The sequence below is a fragment of the Phacochoerus africanus genome, chromosome 12, assembly GCF_016906955.1.
Source record: "Phacochoerus africanus isolate WHEZ1 chromosome 12, ROS_Pafr_v1, whole genome shotgun sequence".
NCBI lineage: Eukaryota > Metazoa > Chordata > Mammalia > Artiodactyla > Suidae > Phacochoerus > Phacochoerus africanus.
The window spans coordinates 45286074-45305216 of record NC_062555.1 but is presented as its reverse complement, the minus strand read 5'-3'; the positions used below and the strand labels follow the sequence as shown (position 1 = coordinate 45305216).

General features: G+C 44.9%; 2 protein-coding genes across 5 annotated transcripts in view; one reads left to right on the top strand and one right to left on the bottom strand.

The window, feature by feature from the left end:
• Positions 1-4991, bottom strand: part of WAC (WW domain containing adaptor with coiled-coil) — an 89482-nt gene extending 84491 nt beyond the window's left edge. For 2 of the 4 annotated variants that reach the window (XM_047755153.1, XM_047755156.1), the window contains exons 1-3: positions 4301-4642; positions 3944-3980; positions 2221-2416 (exon numbers count right to left, since the gene is read on the bottom strand). In XM_047755153.1, the coding sequence (XP_047611109.1) occupies positions 2221-2416; positions 3944-3980; positions 4301-4341 (274 nt within the window). In that variant the 5' untranslated portion in view covers positions 4342-4642. Of the gene's footprint in view, positions 1-2220; positions 2417-3943; positions 3981-4300; positions 4643-4845 lie in introns of those variants that run through there. The other 2 variants (XM_047755154.1, XM_047755155.1) reach the window with 2 other exon arrangements.
• On the top strand, positions 4344-17119 carry LOC125112469 (translation initiation factor IF-2-like). The gene is made up of 4 exons (XM_047754638.1): positions 4344-4350; positions 4383-4579; positions 4889-5293; positions 16839-17119. The coding sequence occupies exons 1-4, from the start codon at positions 4344-4346 to the stop codon at positions 16866-16868; spliced, it is 639 nt and encodes a 212-aa protein (XP_047610594.1). The 3' UTR covers positions 16869-17119.
• Positions 17120-19143: the final 2024 nt, after the last annotated feature.

Genomic DNA, 19143 nt, shown 5'->3' with positions numbered 1-19143 from the left:
GCCAAGATCACAACTTCACATTACTTCCAAGAATATTACACAACTGTTAACACACAACAGATGCCCAATATTCACTAAATGAATAAGCAACAGAATATCTGTGGGATTAATTCACTTGTACAGAATTTGTCAGGCATGGTTCACTGTAAATATATGAAAGCATTTACAGAAGTTAAGTTTCCTAGAGAACCTAAATCGACCTCTTCCTGGATTTAGGGGATAGATGATAGATTAACCAGATCATGATCACTAAAAGAGAACCTGAGATACTGATCTATAAGGAGATGAGGTGCCACATCCCATTTTGTCACAATCACCCAAGTTTTCAAAATAAAGCACAATGCAAATACTACCCGCTTTCTAACAGCTAACCTTTAAAATGAAATCCACTACAGAAAAGTGGCTAGTGATAGAATCATCTCAGACTACACATAACACTACAGAAAACTTACCCATAAAACTGACTGTAGTTTAAATAATTCTGCCAAAAACCTTCTAACACTGAACATAACCAAATCCATCTGTTATTTACAAACAAAAATATATTTATCTGCATAGATAGCACAAAGTTATGCTATATTTAACAGAGAGAACTATTATTTCCCTCCATTCAATAATCATCCAAATTATCCCATCGCATTGCAATCGTCTGACCATTATTAACCTCAACCCAGTAATTATAGAGATGTTTTCTCAGTATCTCGTCACAATGGGTATAGCCCATTTCTATCCCAGGCGGCAAAAAAGAGAAGATTTGGGATATTTTTTAAGTATAAGCAAAGTATTGAGAAGCTAGTCGAAAATCAGAGGTAGAAACCCATATGGGGCTCATACTGAGTTTCTTTACAAGCTTACAAAAGCGTATCTGAAACGGTATACCTACTTCAAATATCAGCTAAGCAATTTCAGATCTTCTAGTGGGAAAAAATACACATTCTTACTACCTCAGTGAAATTGCTTTGTTTCTCAATGCATGCTTTAGATATGAAATTTTATTATTTTGGTAAATCCAGAGCACACTAAATCTGAAAACATTTTAGAGTTTACTTTTTCTCAGCCTCCTACCACAAAGAACTTGAGGCAAAGTAATAACTGATGACTAACAGCCATGTACAAAAGAAATGAGGCTGACTTTTAGAAAGGTGACTATCTGACTAAAGATAGAAATTACATTAATAAGACCCTAGAGAATATGATAAATAGTATTTTAAATGTTTACAACAAAAACTCAAAATGAATTTTCTGACTTATAAACGATTTTTTTTAAACCAGTGAATTAGAGTTCCCGTTGTGGCACAGTGGAAACAAATTCAACCACGAGCCATGAAGTTGCAGGTTCAATCCCTGGCCTCAGTGGGTTAAGGATCTGGTGCTGCCTTGAACCGTGGTGTAGGTCACAGACGAGGTTCGGATCTGATGTGGCTATGGCTGTGGCGTAGGCTGGCAGCCGTAGCTCAATTTGACCCCTAGCCTGAGAACTTTCATATGCCACAGGTGTACCACCCCCAAACAATAAACCAATGAACTGTCACAAAAAACTAAAATTTTTAATTCATACTTTACGCTTAGGAAACATGTCTGAACGCCTCAGAACAAGGATTTCAAAATGAACTAAGGCAAAAAACTAAAATCTTTACTTGAAAAGGTGAAAGTTCCGGAGTTCCCATCGTGGCGCAGTGGTTAACGAATCCAACTAGGAAACATGAGGTTGCGGGTTCCATCCCTGGCCTTGCTCAGTGGGTTAAGGGTCTGGTGTTGCCGTGAGCTGTGGTGTGGGTCGCCGACGTGGCTCAGATCTCGAGTTGCTGTGGCTCTGGCATAGGCCGGTGGCTTCAGCTCCAATTAGACCCCTAGCCTGGGAACCTCCATATGCAGCGGGAGTGGCTCAAGAAAACGCAAAAAGACAAAAAAAAAAGGTGAAAGTTCCTTTTGTGGAAAAATGTCCAGCCCTTCTCTCACCACTAATAAAGCACTGGCAGACTACATTGCATAAATGACTCCTCTAATTACCAGCCACTTCAGTCACCATTTAGATGCTCAGGTCAGCATCTTATTTCTACAGAAATTTGTTTAGGAATTAAGTAAATTAACAAAAATAAAATATTCTGATATAAGCATATAGTAACACCTTGAAGCTAGATATAGCACACCTTTTGTTTTATGCAAAGTTTTTACTAAGAATAAATACATGTGAAAGTTTAAACAAAAAAAGCTACTCACCACCATCCCTCTCTCTAACTCTGTGAATATGCACGTTTTTGGCCTTACTGTGACCTGTACTGTCACTGTATTTGTTTTCAGGACTATCAGATCTCCGCAACATTTTATTTGGTGGTGAAGGATCTGCGGCGTCTCGCATTTTTTCATGTCTGTGATCACCACTACTGGGGTGACTCTTCGATGAATACTTAAGTGCCTGTAAAACATCACCCCCCCCCAAAAAAAGAAAGAATTGACATCTTAAACTTTCTAAATTAATTTCATTACAAAATTTGGTATATAATTTATGTTTTATGAGTTTAGATCAATAAAACTAAAATTTCCTCTTTCAGGTCTACCTTTAAGTTTTACAGACAATACCTAAATGCCTAAGAGTTACTATAAGGCTCCTCAAATTGTAATACCTTATGTTAAAAAAAAAAAAAAAAACCCATTATCTTATAAATACAAGAAATCAAACACAAATTATCTTATAAATACAAGAAATCAAACATGTTGGGACATTCACTTCTCAATAAATTTTTCTGGAAATTAAAAAGTTTAATTTAAAGAAAAGCAGAGTCAGAGTACTACTGTAATTTGTTTCTGCTCTAAAACTGAAATGCATATAAATAAGTATAAACATGTTTCTGCAAACCAACAAAAAAAAAGGGAGAGAGAACCCATCAGGTTTTCCAATTCTTGGATTTAAGCAAAGCATTTCAGACCTAACAACTACTCTTGCAGGTGGCGGCAACAATATTAAGGTATAAAAATGCTGACTGATATTTCTGACATTATCTTAGTGGAACTTAATGGAACTCCCTCGCAATAATTTAGCATATGTAGACATCTTTAACGTATTTAAGACAATGATGATGTAGCAGTCTCTTAAAATGTGTGATTAATTAAATTTCAGAGGGCCTCATTCAACAGGGTTTAATCTTTTAACACATTACAGAGAACCTAGGGTTTTTTTTTTTTTTAAACTTGAGCTTTAACAACCCATGGTAGTCAGGAACAGATGTAACAGCCTAGAAACCTGATGGAGAAAGTATTTACTTCTAGGGTCCTCTGAGTTACCAACCATTATCCCCACCCCACCCCCACGACGCCCCGGACAAGCGGGGCCACGTCTATCATAATTTTTTGAAATTTTAGATGCAGTGACTGCAACAACAAAGAGGAACCTATGTACCTAGAACCGTCTACATTAGAATGAATTACCGAAGTATCCAAAGACCTCAATTCCTATAGAAACAAAAGCGCCATCTTTCATCAGTAAGACACTTAACTGCACCAAAAACAAATTAGGAAGGGGTAGTGGTTTACAACACACTTCAGAGCTGCCAATCAATTAGTGGCTTCTTCCCTGGCCTTCCACCTCATTTCCGTCGCTTCACCTTAACTTTTAGTTCCCCAACACACATAAAGCCGGCTGAGAAATCCCCTATTACCTCGCCCCACCAATCCCCTCACATACAAATAATCGAGTCAGGTCGTTCTTGGCCGAGAACGACTTTTCCTAAAAAAGCCTGACCTCCCCCCCCCGGTCACCTGTCAAAAACCAGTCTCGAGGGCCCGTCGGGCGCCGAGCTCGGGGCCCTGGGGGCCCGCGACGCCCGGGTGGGCTCCGGGGCCCCGAAGGGCCTGCAGCGACTCGCGAAGCCTGCGCTCGAGTAGCAGTTCCTCCCCCGCCCGCCCAGCCCGCCCGCCGCCCGGCCCTCCGCCGCCTCGCGGGTACCTGGTAAGGCTGCGAGTCCCCCCTCCGGTCGTGACAGCTGAAAACAGGAAGAGAGGCGACATGAGACGCGGGCACGGCCCGGCCCCCGCGGAACCCCGCGCCGCCCCGCGCTCCCGCGAATGCCCGGTCGGGCCCCGCGCGCTCACACGCACGCACACGCGCTCACTCGCGCTCACACTCACACGCGCGCCCGCCCGCCTGCACTCGCCCGCCGCCCGCCGCCGCCCGCGCGGCCGCTCCCCCCGGCAGAGCCCGAGCAGGGTTAACAACAAAAATGGCGGCGCGGCCGGCCCCAGATAAGGAGGCGCCCCCCCGCCGCCCGCCCGCAGCCCGGCCCGAAACGAAAAGACGATTTACCCATCACTGAGTCTCTGCTGTTTCCTCGCATACATTACCATCAATGCCCGGCCTGTGAGCGTGTGTCGGGGAGGGGGGACAGCGGCCGCGAGGCGGGCGGCGGGCGCGCAGGCGGCGGGCGGCGGCCTCCGGAGGCACAGGGCCCGGCGCGCCCCGACGACGCTCAGCACCTCCCCGTTACTGGCGCCGGCGCTCCCGGGCCATCTCCCTCCGCCCGCACCACGCTCTGCTCAGCCGGGCAGCGGCGAACCGGGGGGAGGGGGCAAGAAGACGCGTCCGGCTCGGCCCGCGGAGAGCGACTGCCCCCTCCGCCTTCTCCCCCTCCCTCTCCGTCGCCTCCGCCCCTCCTCCCCCCGCCGCCACCGCCGCCGCTCGGGTCCTTCTCCTCCTCCTCCTGCCGCCGCCGCCGCTGGTGCCGCCGCTGCCGCTCCACCAACTACATCCGGGCAACTCGGCCTCTGAGGCCTTCGGAAGCCCTCGGCAGTTTCCGCCGCGCCCCTCCTCTCCCACCCTCGCGCGGCTCCGGAACGCCGCCTTCGGCAAACCTCGGCTCACCCCGGCCCTCCTCTTCCTCCGAGGCCTGGCTAGCCTCCTCGCGCACGTCAGCTCTTTCCGGTTGCCGCCACAGGACCCCAGCGTACGCCCGGCCGCCACCGTTCCAGTTTAGGGGTCGTCGGGCTCGGGGAGCCGCCCGAGGCTGGTCGTAGGGGCCCCGGGGCGCGCGGGGAGGGCGGCGCCTTGGGGAGGAGGCTGGTGGGGCGCTCGAGGAGCCATCGCGGACTAAATAAGGGCGGCGGCGGCGGCTGCGCGTGCGCCCAGCGGCGCGGGGGCGGGGGCGCCCTCGGGGAGAGCGCGGGCCTGGTGCTTCCGCGGCCCGGGGCTTGCGGCGGGGTCGCCGGGGGGACGCCCCTCAGGCCCGCTCTTCGGAGCCGAAGTCGGGCCGGGGCGCCGTACGCGGGCAGGGCCTGGAGCTGGGCCTTCGGCTTCGTGAAAGTAAGTCTCACCCGCAAGCGTGCTCGAGCGAGCCTCAGCAAGGGGGGCGCGGGGCCTGCACCCCCAGAGGAAGAGCGAGGGCCGCTCGGCCTTTGGGTTAAAACGACCGAGCCTGGGATGCACGGGTGGGGTTACTTGGGAAAAGAATCGAGGCGCTTCCTCATCCTTGCTCCTAACGTTTCCTCCCCTACCCCCTCCTTCCTTTATTTCCCGTTTTTCTCTCTTTCCGTTCCTTTTCGCTCAAATGCAGTCATGTGGAGGTTCTGCGCGGCTTAGGGAGAGCTTAATGAAATCTCCGCAAACTACATTTTATAGACTGTTCCAGGCCCTATAGGAACAGTATATGCACATTGGGAGGGGAAAAATCAAGTATCACCACCCCCAAATTAGGGCTTTACTTGAGGGCACTGGTATTCAGATGGTTTTCTTTTTCTGCTCTAAACTTGTACGGCAACATTGAGTGAAAAAGATGATGATAAAGTACACAGCCGTTTACCTGGAAGAAAAAAGCTAAATAGGAAACAAGTCAGAAGAAACAAGATCTCTCCAAAAAACTTATTTATTTGGTATACAACCAGTTGCATTATTTGTGGCATAGTGAAGATACGGAATGATGTGAGGAAAAGGCCCTGAAATCACCACTGATCGAAAAAATATTAATTATGTAACCTTATTTGTCACATTACATGTCAAATGTTAAGATTATTGCTCTTTGTGAGGACCTGTAAAGGACTATTTAATGCCCACTGAAGCTGTCAGTAATTAAGAAAAAAACTGCCAGTGACTGAAATGAGAAAAACAAAACAAAACCTGGAGCCTTTTTAAAGTGCAATTTCTAATGTTTTTGTAACAAATATGTTGAAGACAAAAGGCATCACATTTGTAGGCTTCAGAAAGTAATATATGGAGAAACTTTTTGAAAACTGGCTGCAAAACGTATTACTCATTTTTTTTTAATAATTGTAAATGTCTGCTGAGCTTGTTACAGTTTGAGCAAAAGCAGCAAACGGGGCTACAGAGGCGACTGCTATGGTCAGTGTACAGTCATTCGTCATTCCTCACAGATTCTCTCTTCGCAAATTCACCTGCTCACTAAAATTTATTTGTAGTCGCAAAATCAGTATCCACAGCATTCATGGACGTGCACAGCAAAAAATGTATTTGCCTAACAGGCACTGCTGAGATTAAAGGCGGCAACACTCAGCCTTATTTCACCTCAGTAAACAAATTCGATTTTCACAATATACAGAGTGTTAGGTTTTTAGCTTTTTGGGGTGCTTTTTATTGGTGCTTTTCCGATTTTAAGGGCTGTCACCCCCAAGCATAGTGCTGAAGTCTTGTCTAGTAGTCCTCGGCACGGGAAGGCCGTTCTTTGTGGAGAAAATATGTGCCCTGCATAAGGTTCCTGTATGTGCTCACTTGGCGTGAGTCAAGTGCTCATCAACAGTACATAATAAGTGGAGTTCCTGTCGTGGCGCAGTGGCAAAGAACCCGACTAGTATCATGAAGACGCAGGTTTGATCCCTGGCCTTGCTTAGTGGTTTAAAGATCCATTGTGGCCTGAGCTGTGTGTAGATGGCAGGTGTGGCTCAGATCCTTCAGTGCTGTGGTATAGGCCGGCAGCTGTAGCTCCAGCTAGACCCCTAGCCTGGGAATTTCCATACGCTGCAAGTGCAGCCCTAAAAGGACCTAAAAATATATATATATAATAAGATGTCTAGACAGAAACAGCAGCATATGGAGGTTTGCAGGCTAGGGGTCGAATTGGAGCTGTAGCTGCCAGCCAGCCACAGCCAGATCCAAGCCTCATCTGCAACCTCACCACTGCTCACAGCAACGCAGGATCCTTAACCTGAGTGAGGCCAGGGATCGAAGCCGAGTCCTCATGGATATTAGTTGGGTTCGTTACTGCTAGAACTCTCAAAGTTATGTATTGATCAGTTAACAAAAATGTGACCAGGCTCACAGGAACCTAACCCTGTATTTATTCCCCCAGGAGCAGTTCAGCCTTCGTGAGCATCAGCTATTTACTGAAGGACGCTCTCTAAATGTTAAGCCCGTTTTTTAAAAATATCATTTCACTGCCTACCTTAGATATTCTGTTACCTGTTGTTATGACTCCTTTGGAAACACCTTTGGTCCTTCTCTCTCTATTTTACCTTCCTTAACCACAGCCCTGCTCAATTCACTATACCTTTGAGAAAAAACAGCCGTGCTAACTCACATGAACTCCTGGTGCTCCTCACCTGCTCAGGCTAATTTCCCTAATCCATTTACCCTGCGCTCTGAAACAGCTGTTTAACATCCTCTAGAGCTTCACTCCTCCCAGCCCTCACTGCTGTTTCCTCTTGTTTCTCCAGCAGAGTCAGATCTGTAACAATTCTGACCTACTCCCACCCTTGCACCTACTAACCTTCCTGCATCTAAACAAACTGTTAGCCTCCAATCACGCCATAGAATCAAAACTGAAGACCAAAGTTGCCACTTTTGGATTGAATTCCCTATTACTCATGGAATTACCCTCTTTACAAGTCTTTCGTGTCCCAACTTGATCACTTTTGTCCACTTATAAACATTTTAATAGTTACCATTTGAGAAAAAAGTCTTGACCATATGTCCATGTGGACGCCACCCCATTGCTCTCATCTGCTCTCCTGTGCAGAAAAACTTCATCCCCACATCTACTCTCTTGAACCCACAAATCAGACTTGATCCCCCTCCTCCACTGAAACTGATGCTCCAGATCCTCCTGTTCTCAAATCTGGTTTTTCATTTCTCAGCCTTCATCTCACTCCACCTGTCAGCAGCATTTGACACAACTGATGACTTACACCCTTCCTCCTGAATCTGCTTGTGCCGCCTCCAGAATTCCATTCTCCATTTCTCTCTTTCTTTCTAAATGACTGATCTTTAGTCACCTGGCTGTTTCTTCCTCATTTTTCCAGCCTCTAGATGCAGGAGTGCCCCAGGATGCAAATCTCTAAACTGGGGCTTCTCTTTGTTCATCCTCCCTACAGTCCCATCCAGATCTCTGGCTAAACGAAACCCATGTTTGTATCTCCAGCCCACACCTTTCCCCTAAACACTAGGCTTGAACTTAACTGCCTACTCTGCAGCACTGCTTGCATGTCTAATGGGCATCACAGGTTTAGTATATCCTAAACCAAACTTACCTTCCCCCCCCAAATAAATCCTGATCAGATGTTTCCTATTTCACGGGATGGCAACTCCGTTCTTCCAGACTAAACAGTGGAGTCGTCCTCAATTCTTTCATACTTCACACATCCACTCCATCGGCACATCCCACCAGCACTGTCTTCAGAATATACCCAGAATCTGATCTCTGCCCCCCACCTCCATCCCATTCACTCTGGTCCAAGCCACCATCTTATCCCTGGATCAAAGCAAAACCCTGCTAAGATCTCCCACTTGTACACATGCTTCCTTGTCATGTATGCTTTATGCAGTCAGAGATCCCTTTGAAAGTCAGCATCATCCCCGTCTTGTTTTAAGATGACTCAGAATGACAGTAATGGTCTTTCATTCTTACCAAGAGTATAAGACCCTGCATAAACTGCTTCCATCCGCATTACTTTGGTTTCATGTCCAGTGACTTCTTCACATGCTCAGTCTTTTCCCACCACTCATCCTTCCTTTTTCTCCAGTATACCTAACCTGTCTCTGTCACAGGACCTCTGCACTAGTATCTTTCTGCCTGACTACTCTTCCCCTTGATACCTACTTGATAGCCCCGCACAATCAATTCTTTAGGTCTCTGCTCAAATCTCTTATCAGAAAGGCCCTTACTTTGAGAGCTATATAAACAGCACCCCACCACCTTGTCTCTCCCTCATCCTGCTCCTATTTTTCTTATTCCACTTGCCATATAATATGTATTTCATTGGTTGACTCCCACTAGAATGAAAGTGCTATGTGATGTAATCAGATATTTGTTGAGTGAAAGAATACTTATAAAAAATAGATACAAAGAAAATAGCAAGATACTGTAATTCTCAAGAGAAAAAAGGCATATTTTTAATTTTTTTATTTCTCATAAATCCAGTCTTGCTGTCACAAATTAAATGGGAAGACGCTAGATTATTCCTAATACAGTTAAAGTACCATAAAAGATAATGTGAAAATTTATATAAATTTGCATAGATAGCAAATCTTATGTAGACTTTGCATTTCTCTCTGATGAAAGATCTCAAGTTCAAATGAGAAGAAAACTCTTATTTCAACCAATAAGATTTTAACATGTATCAGCCAATATGGGGGAGAGCTATCAGCCCATGGACTGTGGGTGACCCCGATTTTAATGTGATCCTCGTGATAGAGGAAGAAGCAAAAAGTGACATCCTCCAGCCTCTAGTTGTAAAGAGACTTTAAAAGGTTTTGCTGGAAAAAAAAAAAAAAAAAAAAGGAGTTCCCGTCGAGGCGCAGTGGTTAACGAATCCGACTAGGAACCATGAGGTTGCGGGTTCGATCCCTGCCCTTGCTCAGTGGGTTAACGATCCGGCGTTGCCATGAGCTGTGGTGTAGGTTGCAGACGCGGCTCGGATCCTGCGTTGCTGTGGCTCTGGCGTAGGCCGGTGGCTACAGCTCCGATTAGACCCCTAGCCTATGAACCTCCATATGCCGAGGGAGCGGCCCAAGAAATGGCAAAAAAGACAAAAAAAAAAAAGGTTTTGCTGGAATTTTTAAAAGGTCACAAAATGAGAATGTATTCTCTGAAATTTTGGCCAACCTCTTTTCTCTGTCTTTTCTTTTTTCTCAACTTGACACAGTATATTAATGAAATATTAATATATATTAATGGAATCAGAATTACATAATATAGGGCTCTGGCTACATTATTAACTGACTGACTAGTAGTGTGATCTTGGGCAAATTACCAAAGTCTCAGAGATACACTTCATCGTCTCTAAAACTGGCTTGAGTTCCTGTTGTAGCTCAGTGGAAACAAACCTGACTAGTATCCATAAGGATATGGATTCTATCCCTGGCCTACTTATTGGGTTAAAGATCCAGTGTTGCCATAAGCTTCGGTGTAGGTCGCACATGCAGCTTGGATCTGGCGTAGCTGTGGCATAGGCCTGCAGCTGCAGCTCCAATTGGACCCCTAGCCTGGGAATTTACATATGCCTTAGATGTAGCCCTAAAAAGCAAATAAAGGAATAAAAATAAAATTGGCTTGATAGGATAAAAGGCTGTTTTAAACAGTGAATGAAATTATATAAATAAATTGGCAGCATATGGCACATACATTCATTCACTCAAAAAAAAAAAAAGCATTATTGGAGTTCCTGCTGTGACACAGAGGGTTAAGAATCCGGCGTTGTTTCTGCAGCAGCTTGGGTTGCTGCAGAGATACAGATTGGATCCCAGCCCAGCACTGTGGGTTAGGGATCTAGCTGTTACTGTAGCTGTGGCCTAGGAACTTTCATGGGCCACACCTGTAGCCAAAAACGAAAATCAGTTTCTCTGTATCGAGTCTTGGGAACATAGTATTTTCTTTTTTCATTGTTTTATTGCTATGACCAAGTCATGTGAAAGTTCCTGATTGAACCCATGCCACAGCAGTGACCCTAGATGCTGCAGTGACAGTGCCAGATCCTTAATCCTCTATGCCACCGGAGAACTCCGGGAACATAGTATTAGACAAATTCACTGGGCCTTTGCTCCTACAGAGTTTATATTTTAGCCAACTGCAATACATAACTAAAATTTGGTTCTTCTTTGTGTTCTCAATTTTGTGACGTGGAGGCTTTCATTCAACTGAAAAAGAAAATGCAACAAAAATTACAATTTAGAAAAGGGGAGGAGTTCCGGTCATGGCCCAGCAGATTACGAACCTGACTAGTATCCATGAAGATGCGGGTTCAACCCCTGGCATCGCTCAGTGGGTTAAGGATCTTTTGGTGCCATGAGCTGTAGTGTAGGTCACAGACAAGGCTGGGATCCAGCGTTATCATGGCTGTGGCCTAGGTCAGCAGCTGCAACTCTAATTATGACACCAGCCTGGAAACATCTGTGTGCCACAGGTAGAGCCCTAAAAAGCAAAAACGGGGGGGGGGGGGGGGGCAGTAAAACTTCCATAGACACTTATCAGTATGTGGTGTATCCTTCTAGACTGGGATGATAAAGGAAACAATAGAATCACCAGGAGTTCCTGTCGTGGCACAGCGGAAACGAATCCGACTAGGAGCCATGAGGTTTCGGGTTCAATCCCTGGCCTCACTCAATGGGTTGAGGATCTGGTGTTGCTATGGCAGTGGCACAGGCCAGCAGCTACAGCTCCGATTAGACCCTTAGCCTGGCAACCTCCATATGCCACAGGTGTGGCCCTAAAAAGCAAAAAAAAAAAAAGAACTTTCTGCTAGGGAGAAGGGTGGAGGGTGACAGGGAGTCCTGGGTTAGAAACAATACTTTAAATAGAGTGGTCACTGCAATGACATTTAAGCACAGAGGAAACAGGAGAAGCCATTGGAGTTATAAGCGGAGAAGTGGCACTGGCTGCTAGATGCTACTGCATTGTCCTAAGGTCACTTTTTTTTTTTCCACACTATGTTATATTTTACCCAAACCTGTGCCACAGCAGTGACAATATGAGATTCCTAACTGGCTGAGCTCCCACTGAACTCCAATATGTTTATGTTAAATATTACCCTATTTTTAAGAAATTTGTTTGAATCACCATACTATTTGTTTGATCACGATTTGTTTGATCACCATATTATTAGTCTCTTTTGTAAATAACTTTGTTGCCTCAGAAAAATGTCCTGGCATTTGTTTGGGAAAAAAAAAAAAATTTTGGATCTTGAATCCTTGGTCCATAGTCTTTATTCCACAGGCCCCAGCCCCACCCGAGTGGAGAAATGCACAGCAGGAGGACAGGGACCAGGCTGTGTGCCCAGGGTCCAGCAACCCAGCAATCCCAGCGCATCTATCTGCCCACTTACTGTTTCAGAGCAGGAGATAAGCCCCATTTCTAAGGCCATTTCCTTCACATGTGCTTTCCTTTCACCCTTTCAGTTACTTTACACCAACAACTATCCCTTCTTTTGTATGCTCAGATTTTTCCTTTCATCTGGATTGTTTCCATTTCTTTTTTTTTTTATCTTTTTGTCTTTTTGCCTTTTTCTAGGGCCGCTCCTATGGCACATGGATGTTCCCAGGCTAGGGGTCTAATTAGTGCTGTAGCCGCTGGTCTACACCAGAGCCACAGCAACGCAGGATGCAACGCGTCTGTGACCTACACCACAGCTCACAGCAACGCCGGATCCTTAACCCACTGAGCAAGGCCAGGGATTGAACCCACAACCTCATGGTTCCTAGTCAGATTCGTTAACCACTGAGCCACGATGGGAACTCCTCCATTGCTTTTTAAACATATCTGAATCCTTTGTGTTCCCCCCCCCCCGCCCCAAAAAAGAACCATCCCCTAAATAGATATTGCTTCAGAGAAGACGTACAGATGGCCAACAGGCACATAAAAAGATGCTCATCAGAATTCTCCTGTGGCACAGTGGGTTAAGGATCTGGCATTGTCACTGCAGTGGCTTGGATCACTGCTGTGGCTTGGGTTTGATCCCTGGCTTGGGAGCTTTTGTGTGCCATAGGCACAGCCCCCCCTCCCAAAAAATGATCATCATCACAAACTAATAGAGAAATGAAAAACTACAGTGAGGTACACCTGAAATTAACACAACTTTCTAAGTCAATTGTACTCCAACAAAATTTATTAAAAAAAGAAAACTGCAGGAGTTCCCTTCATGGCTCAGCAGTTCACGAACCAGACTAGGATCCATGAGGACGCAGGTTTGATCCCTGGCTTTGCTCAGTTGGTTCTGGCATTGCCGTGAGCTGTGGTGTAGGTTGAAGATGCAGCTCGGATCCCACGTTGCAGTGGCTGTGGCGTAGGCTGGTAGCCGTAGCTCTGATTCAACTCCTAGCCTGGGAACCTCCATATGCCACAAGTGCGGCCCTGAAAAGCAAATAAAAAATCAAAAAAATTTTTAAAAACTAAAATGAGGTGCAGTCACTGGTCAGAATGGCCGTCATTAAAAAGTCCACAAATAATAAATGCTGAAGAGGGTGAGGATAAGAGAGAACTCTCTTACACTGTTGGTGAGAGTTTAAATTGGTGCAGCCACTATGGAAAACAGTATAGAGGTGCCATATGGTCCAGCAGTCCCACTCCCGGGCATATATCCAGACAAAACTCTAATTCAAAAAGAGATGTTCATAGCAGCACTGTCTGCAATAGCCCAGATGTGGAAATGTCCTAAATGACCATAAGAGATGACATTGGGTAAAGAAGACATGGTGCATCTATACAATGAAATATTACTCAGGAATAAAAGGGATGAAATAATGCCATTTGTAGCAACATAGATATACCTAGGGATTATCATACTAAGCAAATCAATCAGAATGAGAAAGACAAATATATGTTTTCAGTTATATATGGAATCTAAAATATGATAAAGGAGTTCCTATTGTGACTTAGTGGGTTAAGGACCCAGTATTATCTCCCTAAGAGTGCAGGTTCAATCCCTGGCCTCGCTCAGTGGGTTAAGGATCTGGCATTGCCACAAGCTACAGTGTAGGTCACAGGTGCAGCTCAGATCCAGTGTGGCTGTGGCTGTGGTGTAGGCCAGCAGCTACAGCTCTGATTCAACCCCTAGCCTAGAAACTTCCATATGCCAAAGGTGCGGCCATAAAATGGTACAAATGAACATATCTACAAAACAGTAACAGACTCAGAGACACAGAAAAGGGTCTTGTGGTTGCCATGGGGGAGGTTGGTGGGAGAGGGAAGAATTGGCAGTTTAGGATTAGCAGATGCAAACAGTGTATATGGAATGGATAAACAACAGGGTTCTGCTGTATAGCACAGGGAACTATATTCAATACCCTGTGATAACCATAGTGGAAAAGAATATAAAAATATATAACTGAATCACTTTTTTGTACAGCAGATGTTAACACGTTGTAACTCAATGGTACTTCAATAAAATTTTTAAAACACCTTTTCTTGACCCTGCTTACTGCTCTCTCACCTCCCTCACTTAAGTCAAATTTCCAGTAAGACTTGTCCCTGGAAACTCACTGGTTTCATTCTTTGCTCTTCTATTCAGTTAGTCTAATTTCTGTCTCCCTCGTAACATCACCAAAACTTTCCCAATGCAGTGGTTCATCAACATGTGCTGATTCTCTAGGGGGGCCTTGGAAATAGTCAAGTTTTGGTTTGGTTTGGTTTGGTTTGGTTTTCGCTTATACTTTTGGTTATAACTTGAGGATGGGTAGAGCAGTGCTTTTGGTGTTTAGTTGTTGGAGATCAAGAATGCCTAACACATTGCAGGGTGTAGGACAACCCCTTACATTTAACAATTTTCCCACTCAAGGAGTTCCTGTTGTGGTTCAGCAGTAATGAACGCAACTAGTATCTATGAGGATGCAGGTTCAATCCCTGGCCTCGCTCAGTGGCTTAAGGATCCAGCAGCACCATGAGCTGTAGTTTAGGTTGCAGACATGGCTCAGATCCCACGTTACTGTGGCTGTGGCATAGACTGGCAGCTGTAGCTCTGATTCAACCCCTAAGCCTGGGAACTTCCCTATGCCATGGGTGCAGCCCTAATAACCCCCCCCCCCAAAAAAAAAGAATTTGCCCACTCAAAATGCCAATATCACCCCATTGGAAAATAGTCTTAAGCTCACAAATGACTTCCACAGGAGTCCCTTGTGGTGCAGCAGATTAAGGATCTGGAGTTGTCACTGAGGCAGCCTGGGTTGCTGCTCTGGCATGAGTTTGACCCCTGGCCTGTGAACTTTTTCATGCTGCCATCACAGCCCTCACCCCTATACCCCAAAAAAGTGGCTTCCGTGTACCTATGTCGACTGAGCACTTTAAATCTTTTTCCTGGCTGACTTCAGACTATCTGACATTGATAGCTACTCTCTTTGTATCACTCTTCTTTCTTGGCTGCATCTCATTTCTTGTTTTTTTCCTTCCTGTAACAGCTCCTCTCATTCTTTTTGCAGACTCTTGTACTCCACTAACAGATCAGGCTCTTCAAGAATCAGTGCCATGGAGGTGACAGCAGCAAAAATGGCATATAGGGAACTCCCAACAACCCATACACATCTCCATGTAAACAGTGAATAAATTAGCAAAACTTTTCAGAATGAGATTTGTATGAACTGTAGAAATTAGTCTAAGATTTGAAATAACCTGGAAAACACTCAAGAAAAAAGTGGTTGAATCTCAGTAGGAGGGTTTGTGTCACTTAAGCTCTATTTTTGGAGTTCCTGTTGTGGCTTAGCGGGTTAAGGACCCAACATCATCTTGAGAATATAGGTTCAGTCCCTGGCCTGGCTCAGTGGGTTAGGGATCCGGCATTGCCACAAGCTGTGGTGTAGTTCACAGATGTGGCTTGGATCCAGCATTGCTGTGGTGTAGACTGGCAGCTGTAGCTCCAATTCTGCTCCTATACATATAACTTCCATATGCCACAGGTGACGCCCTTAAAAAAAAATTTAAAAAGTCCTACTTTCTCATCCATAGTTTAGCAGCAGTTTTGAAAACATCAACCTGCATTTTTTTCCTTTTTTGTTTTTTTAGGGCTGCAGCATATGGAAGTTCCCAGGCTAGGGGTCAAATCAGAGATGTGGCCACCAGCCTACACCACAGCCACAACAGCACCAGATCCAAGCCAAGACTGCAACCTACACTACAGCTTATGCCAACACCGGATCCTTAACCCACTGAGCAAGGCCAGGGACAGAACCCATGACCTCATGGATACTAGTCAGGTTCATTACTTCTGAGCCACCACAGAACTCCACTGACCTTTTTTTTTTTTTTTTTTTAAAGGGCTGCACCTGCAGCATATGGAGATTCCCAGGCTAGGGGTTGAATCAGAGCTACAGCTGCCAGCTTACACCACAGCCACAGCAACGCAGGATCTGAGCCACTTCTGCAACCTACACCACAGCTCATGGCAACACCAGATCTTTAACCCACCGAGTGAGGCAACGGATTGAACTCGAAACCTTATGGTTCCTGGTCTGATTTGTTTCTGCTATGCCACGATGGGAACTCCCAAACTGCATTTCTGATGTAGGTTTCCTGGTCCCAAAGGGAGCAGAATGGATCTTGTTCTCAAAGTATTGTGGTAGTTTATTTTCAGCTACTTAGTGGTTCCCTGAAGAACTGGTGCAAAGGGCTTGCCCCGATTTTGTTTAACTTGGAACTTTCCCAAGGCAGAGGTGATGGACAATACAGGGGGCTTTCATTTAAAAAAAGCAAAAACACTGCTGAGACCTGGAGAAAGAAATAGAAATAGCTACTGGGGCAAACAATAGACACACTAAAATGCCTGGGTGGGGGGGTGGCTGAAGAGTGAGATAATTTGCACACTAAATCTTTTTAAAGCTCCCATATATTTTGGGTACTGAAAGGATACATGCGTATTCAGGGTGAGGTAGATGCTCAGAAAAGAAGGGGCCCTGAACTCTCTCACCTCTGGCTAATTTTCAGGCTCTGCTCAACATAGGAAGAGAAAACTGACATGGATTTGTTAATCACCCAGCTGAATGTGGAAGGCATGCCCAAACACATGCAGAGAACCCACTGGTAAAGGCTGAACGCTTTTTTCCCTTCATTTTTTGGTTCTAGGCATTTAAGGAAATTGCTGTTGAATCACTAGCTGACTATTTGGCCAACAAACCAGTCACTTGTGATGGAACATGATGGAGGATAATGTGAGAAAAAGAATATATATGTATGTGTGTGTGTGTACATATGTATGACTGGGTCGCTTTGCTGTACAGCAAAAAATGACCATTATAAATCAACTGTAATAGAAAAAATAAAAATCTAAAAAAAAAAACAGGATTGCCACACTGTAACAGTCTAAATGTCCAGTTTTCAACAACAAAAAATACAAAGCATACCCCCCCGCGCGCAAACACACACACACACACACACAAATATGACCCACAAACAGGAAAAAAAAAGAAATGAATACAAATCATCCCTAAGGAGGTATAGACATTAGACTTAAGAGATCGAGACTTTCCATCACTTCTCTCAAATATGGTGGAGGAGCTAAAGGAAACTATAAACAAAGGCCTAATTCCCATCAATAAAGAGATTGAAACTATTGAAAGGAACCACGCAGAAATTCTGGAGGAGAAAATATGATAATGGGGGAGTTCCCGTCGTGGCACAGTGAAAATGAGTCCAACTAGGAACCATGAGGTTTTGGGTTCAATCCCTGGCCTCGTTCAGTGGGTTAAGGATCTGGCGTTGAGCTGTGGTGTAGATAGCAGACGTGGTTCAGGTCTGGCGTTACTGTGGCTGTGGTGTAGGCTGGCCGCTGTAGCTCTGATTCAACCCCTAGCCTGGGAACCTCCATATGCCAAGGGTGCAGCCCTGAAAAACAACAACAACAACAACAAAATACGATAATGGGAGTTCTCTCGTGCAGAGCAGGCTAAAGATCTGGCATTGGCACTGCAGTGGCTCAGGTCACTGCTGTGGTGTGAGTTTAATTCCTGGCCTGGGAACTTCCACATGCCGTGGGCATGACCAAAAAATAAATAAAAGTATAATAAATGAAAATAAAAATTTACTAGAGGGGTTCAATATCCAATATGAACAGTCAGAAGAAAGAATCAGGTCAGTTAAGACTACCCAAACTGAGAAGCAAAAGGAAAAAAAAATGAAAATTGAACAAAACCTTAGTCCTCTGGGACAACATCAAGCATACCAATATATGCATAACTGGTATCCCAGAAGGAGGAAAATGATCAGTAAGAATATGTGGAGAAGTAATTATTAAAAACTCCCCAAATACACTGAAAGATACGCATCTAGATGTTCAGAAAGCTCCAAGAATTCCAAGGAGGATAAACTCGAAGAGACCTACACCAAGGCATTATAATCAGACTGTCAAAAGTCAATGACAGGAGTTCCTATCATGGCTTAGCAGTTTAAGGACCTGACGTCATCTCCCTGAAGATGTGGATTCCATACCCAGCCTTGCTCAGTTGCCACAAGGTGCGGCATAGCTCACAGATGCAGATCAGTTCCACTGTTGCCAAGGCTGTGGCAAAGGTCACAGCTGCAGCTCCAATTTGACCCCTAGCCCAGAAGCTTCCATATGCCATAGGTGAGGCCATAAAAAGAAAAAAGAAAAAAAAGTCAATGACAGAATCCTGAAAGCAGCTGGAGAGAAGCAAGTCCCCATTTACAAGGGTTCCTCTGAGAGATTAACAGCTGAGTTCTCACCATGAAAGCCAGAAGGCTGTGGCAGGACATACTCAGAATGCTGAAAGAAAAAAACTCAGCCAAGAATCCTCACTATTTTCTTTCTAAGCTCTCTTATCTACTCCCGTGGCTTCTGTGTATAGTTAGCACCTCTACACAGATGACTCACTAATTTGTATCTCTTGTTCAGATTTCTTTCTGAGTTCCAGGCCTGCCTATCCAACTGCTTACTTAGCTAACACCTCCATGTGAGTGCCTCAAATGCAACTTTGAAATGTAGAAAACAATCCATTCCCTTGCCTTTTTTTTTTTTTTAATGATTTTTATTTCTTCCATTATAGTTGGTCCCTTGCCTTTCAAACTGGGTCATCTTTAAATGTTTCCTATCAGTAAAGGTAAAAAAAAATAGCTCACACTTACTAAGGGTTTACCATGCAGTAGGGTTGAAATAAGTGCTTTACATCAATTCATTTAATCTTCACAAGAAGCTCATACTATCTGCTTTTCACACTGAGAAAATCGGGAGGTCAGAGGACTTGTGGATATCACACACCATGTACATGAGGCTAAC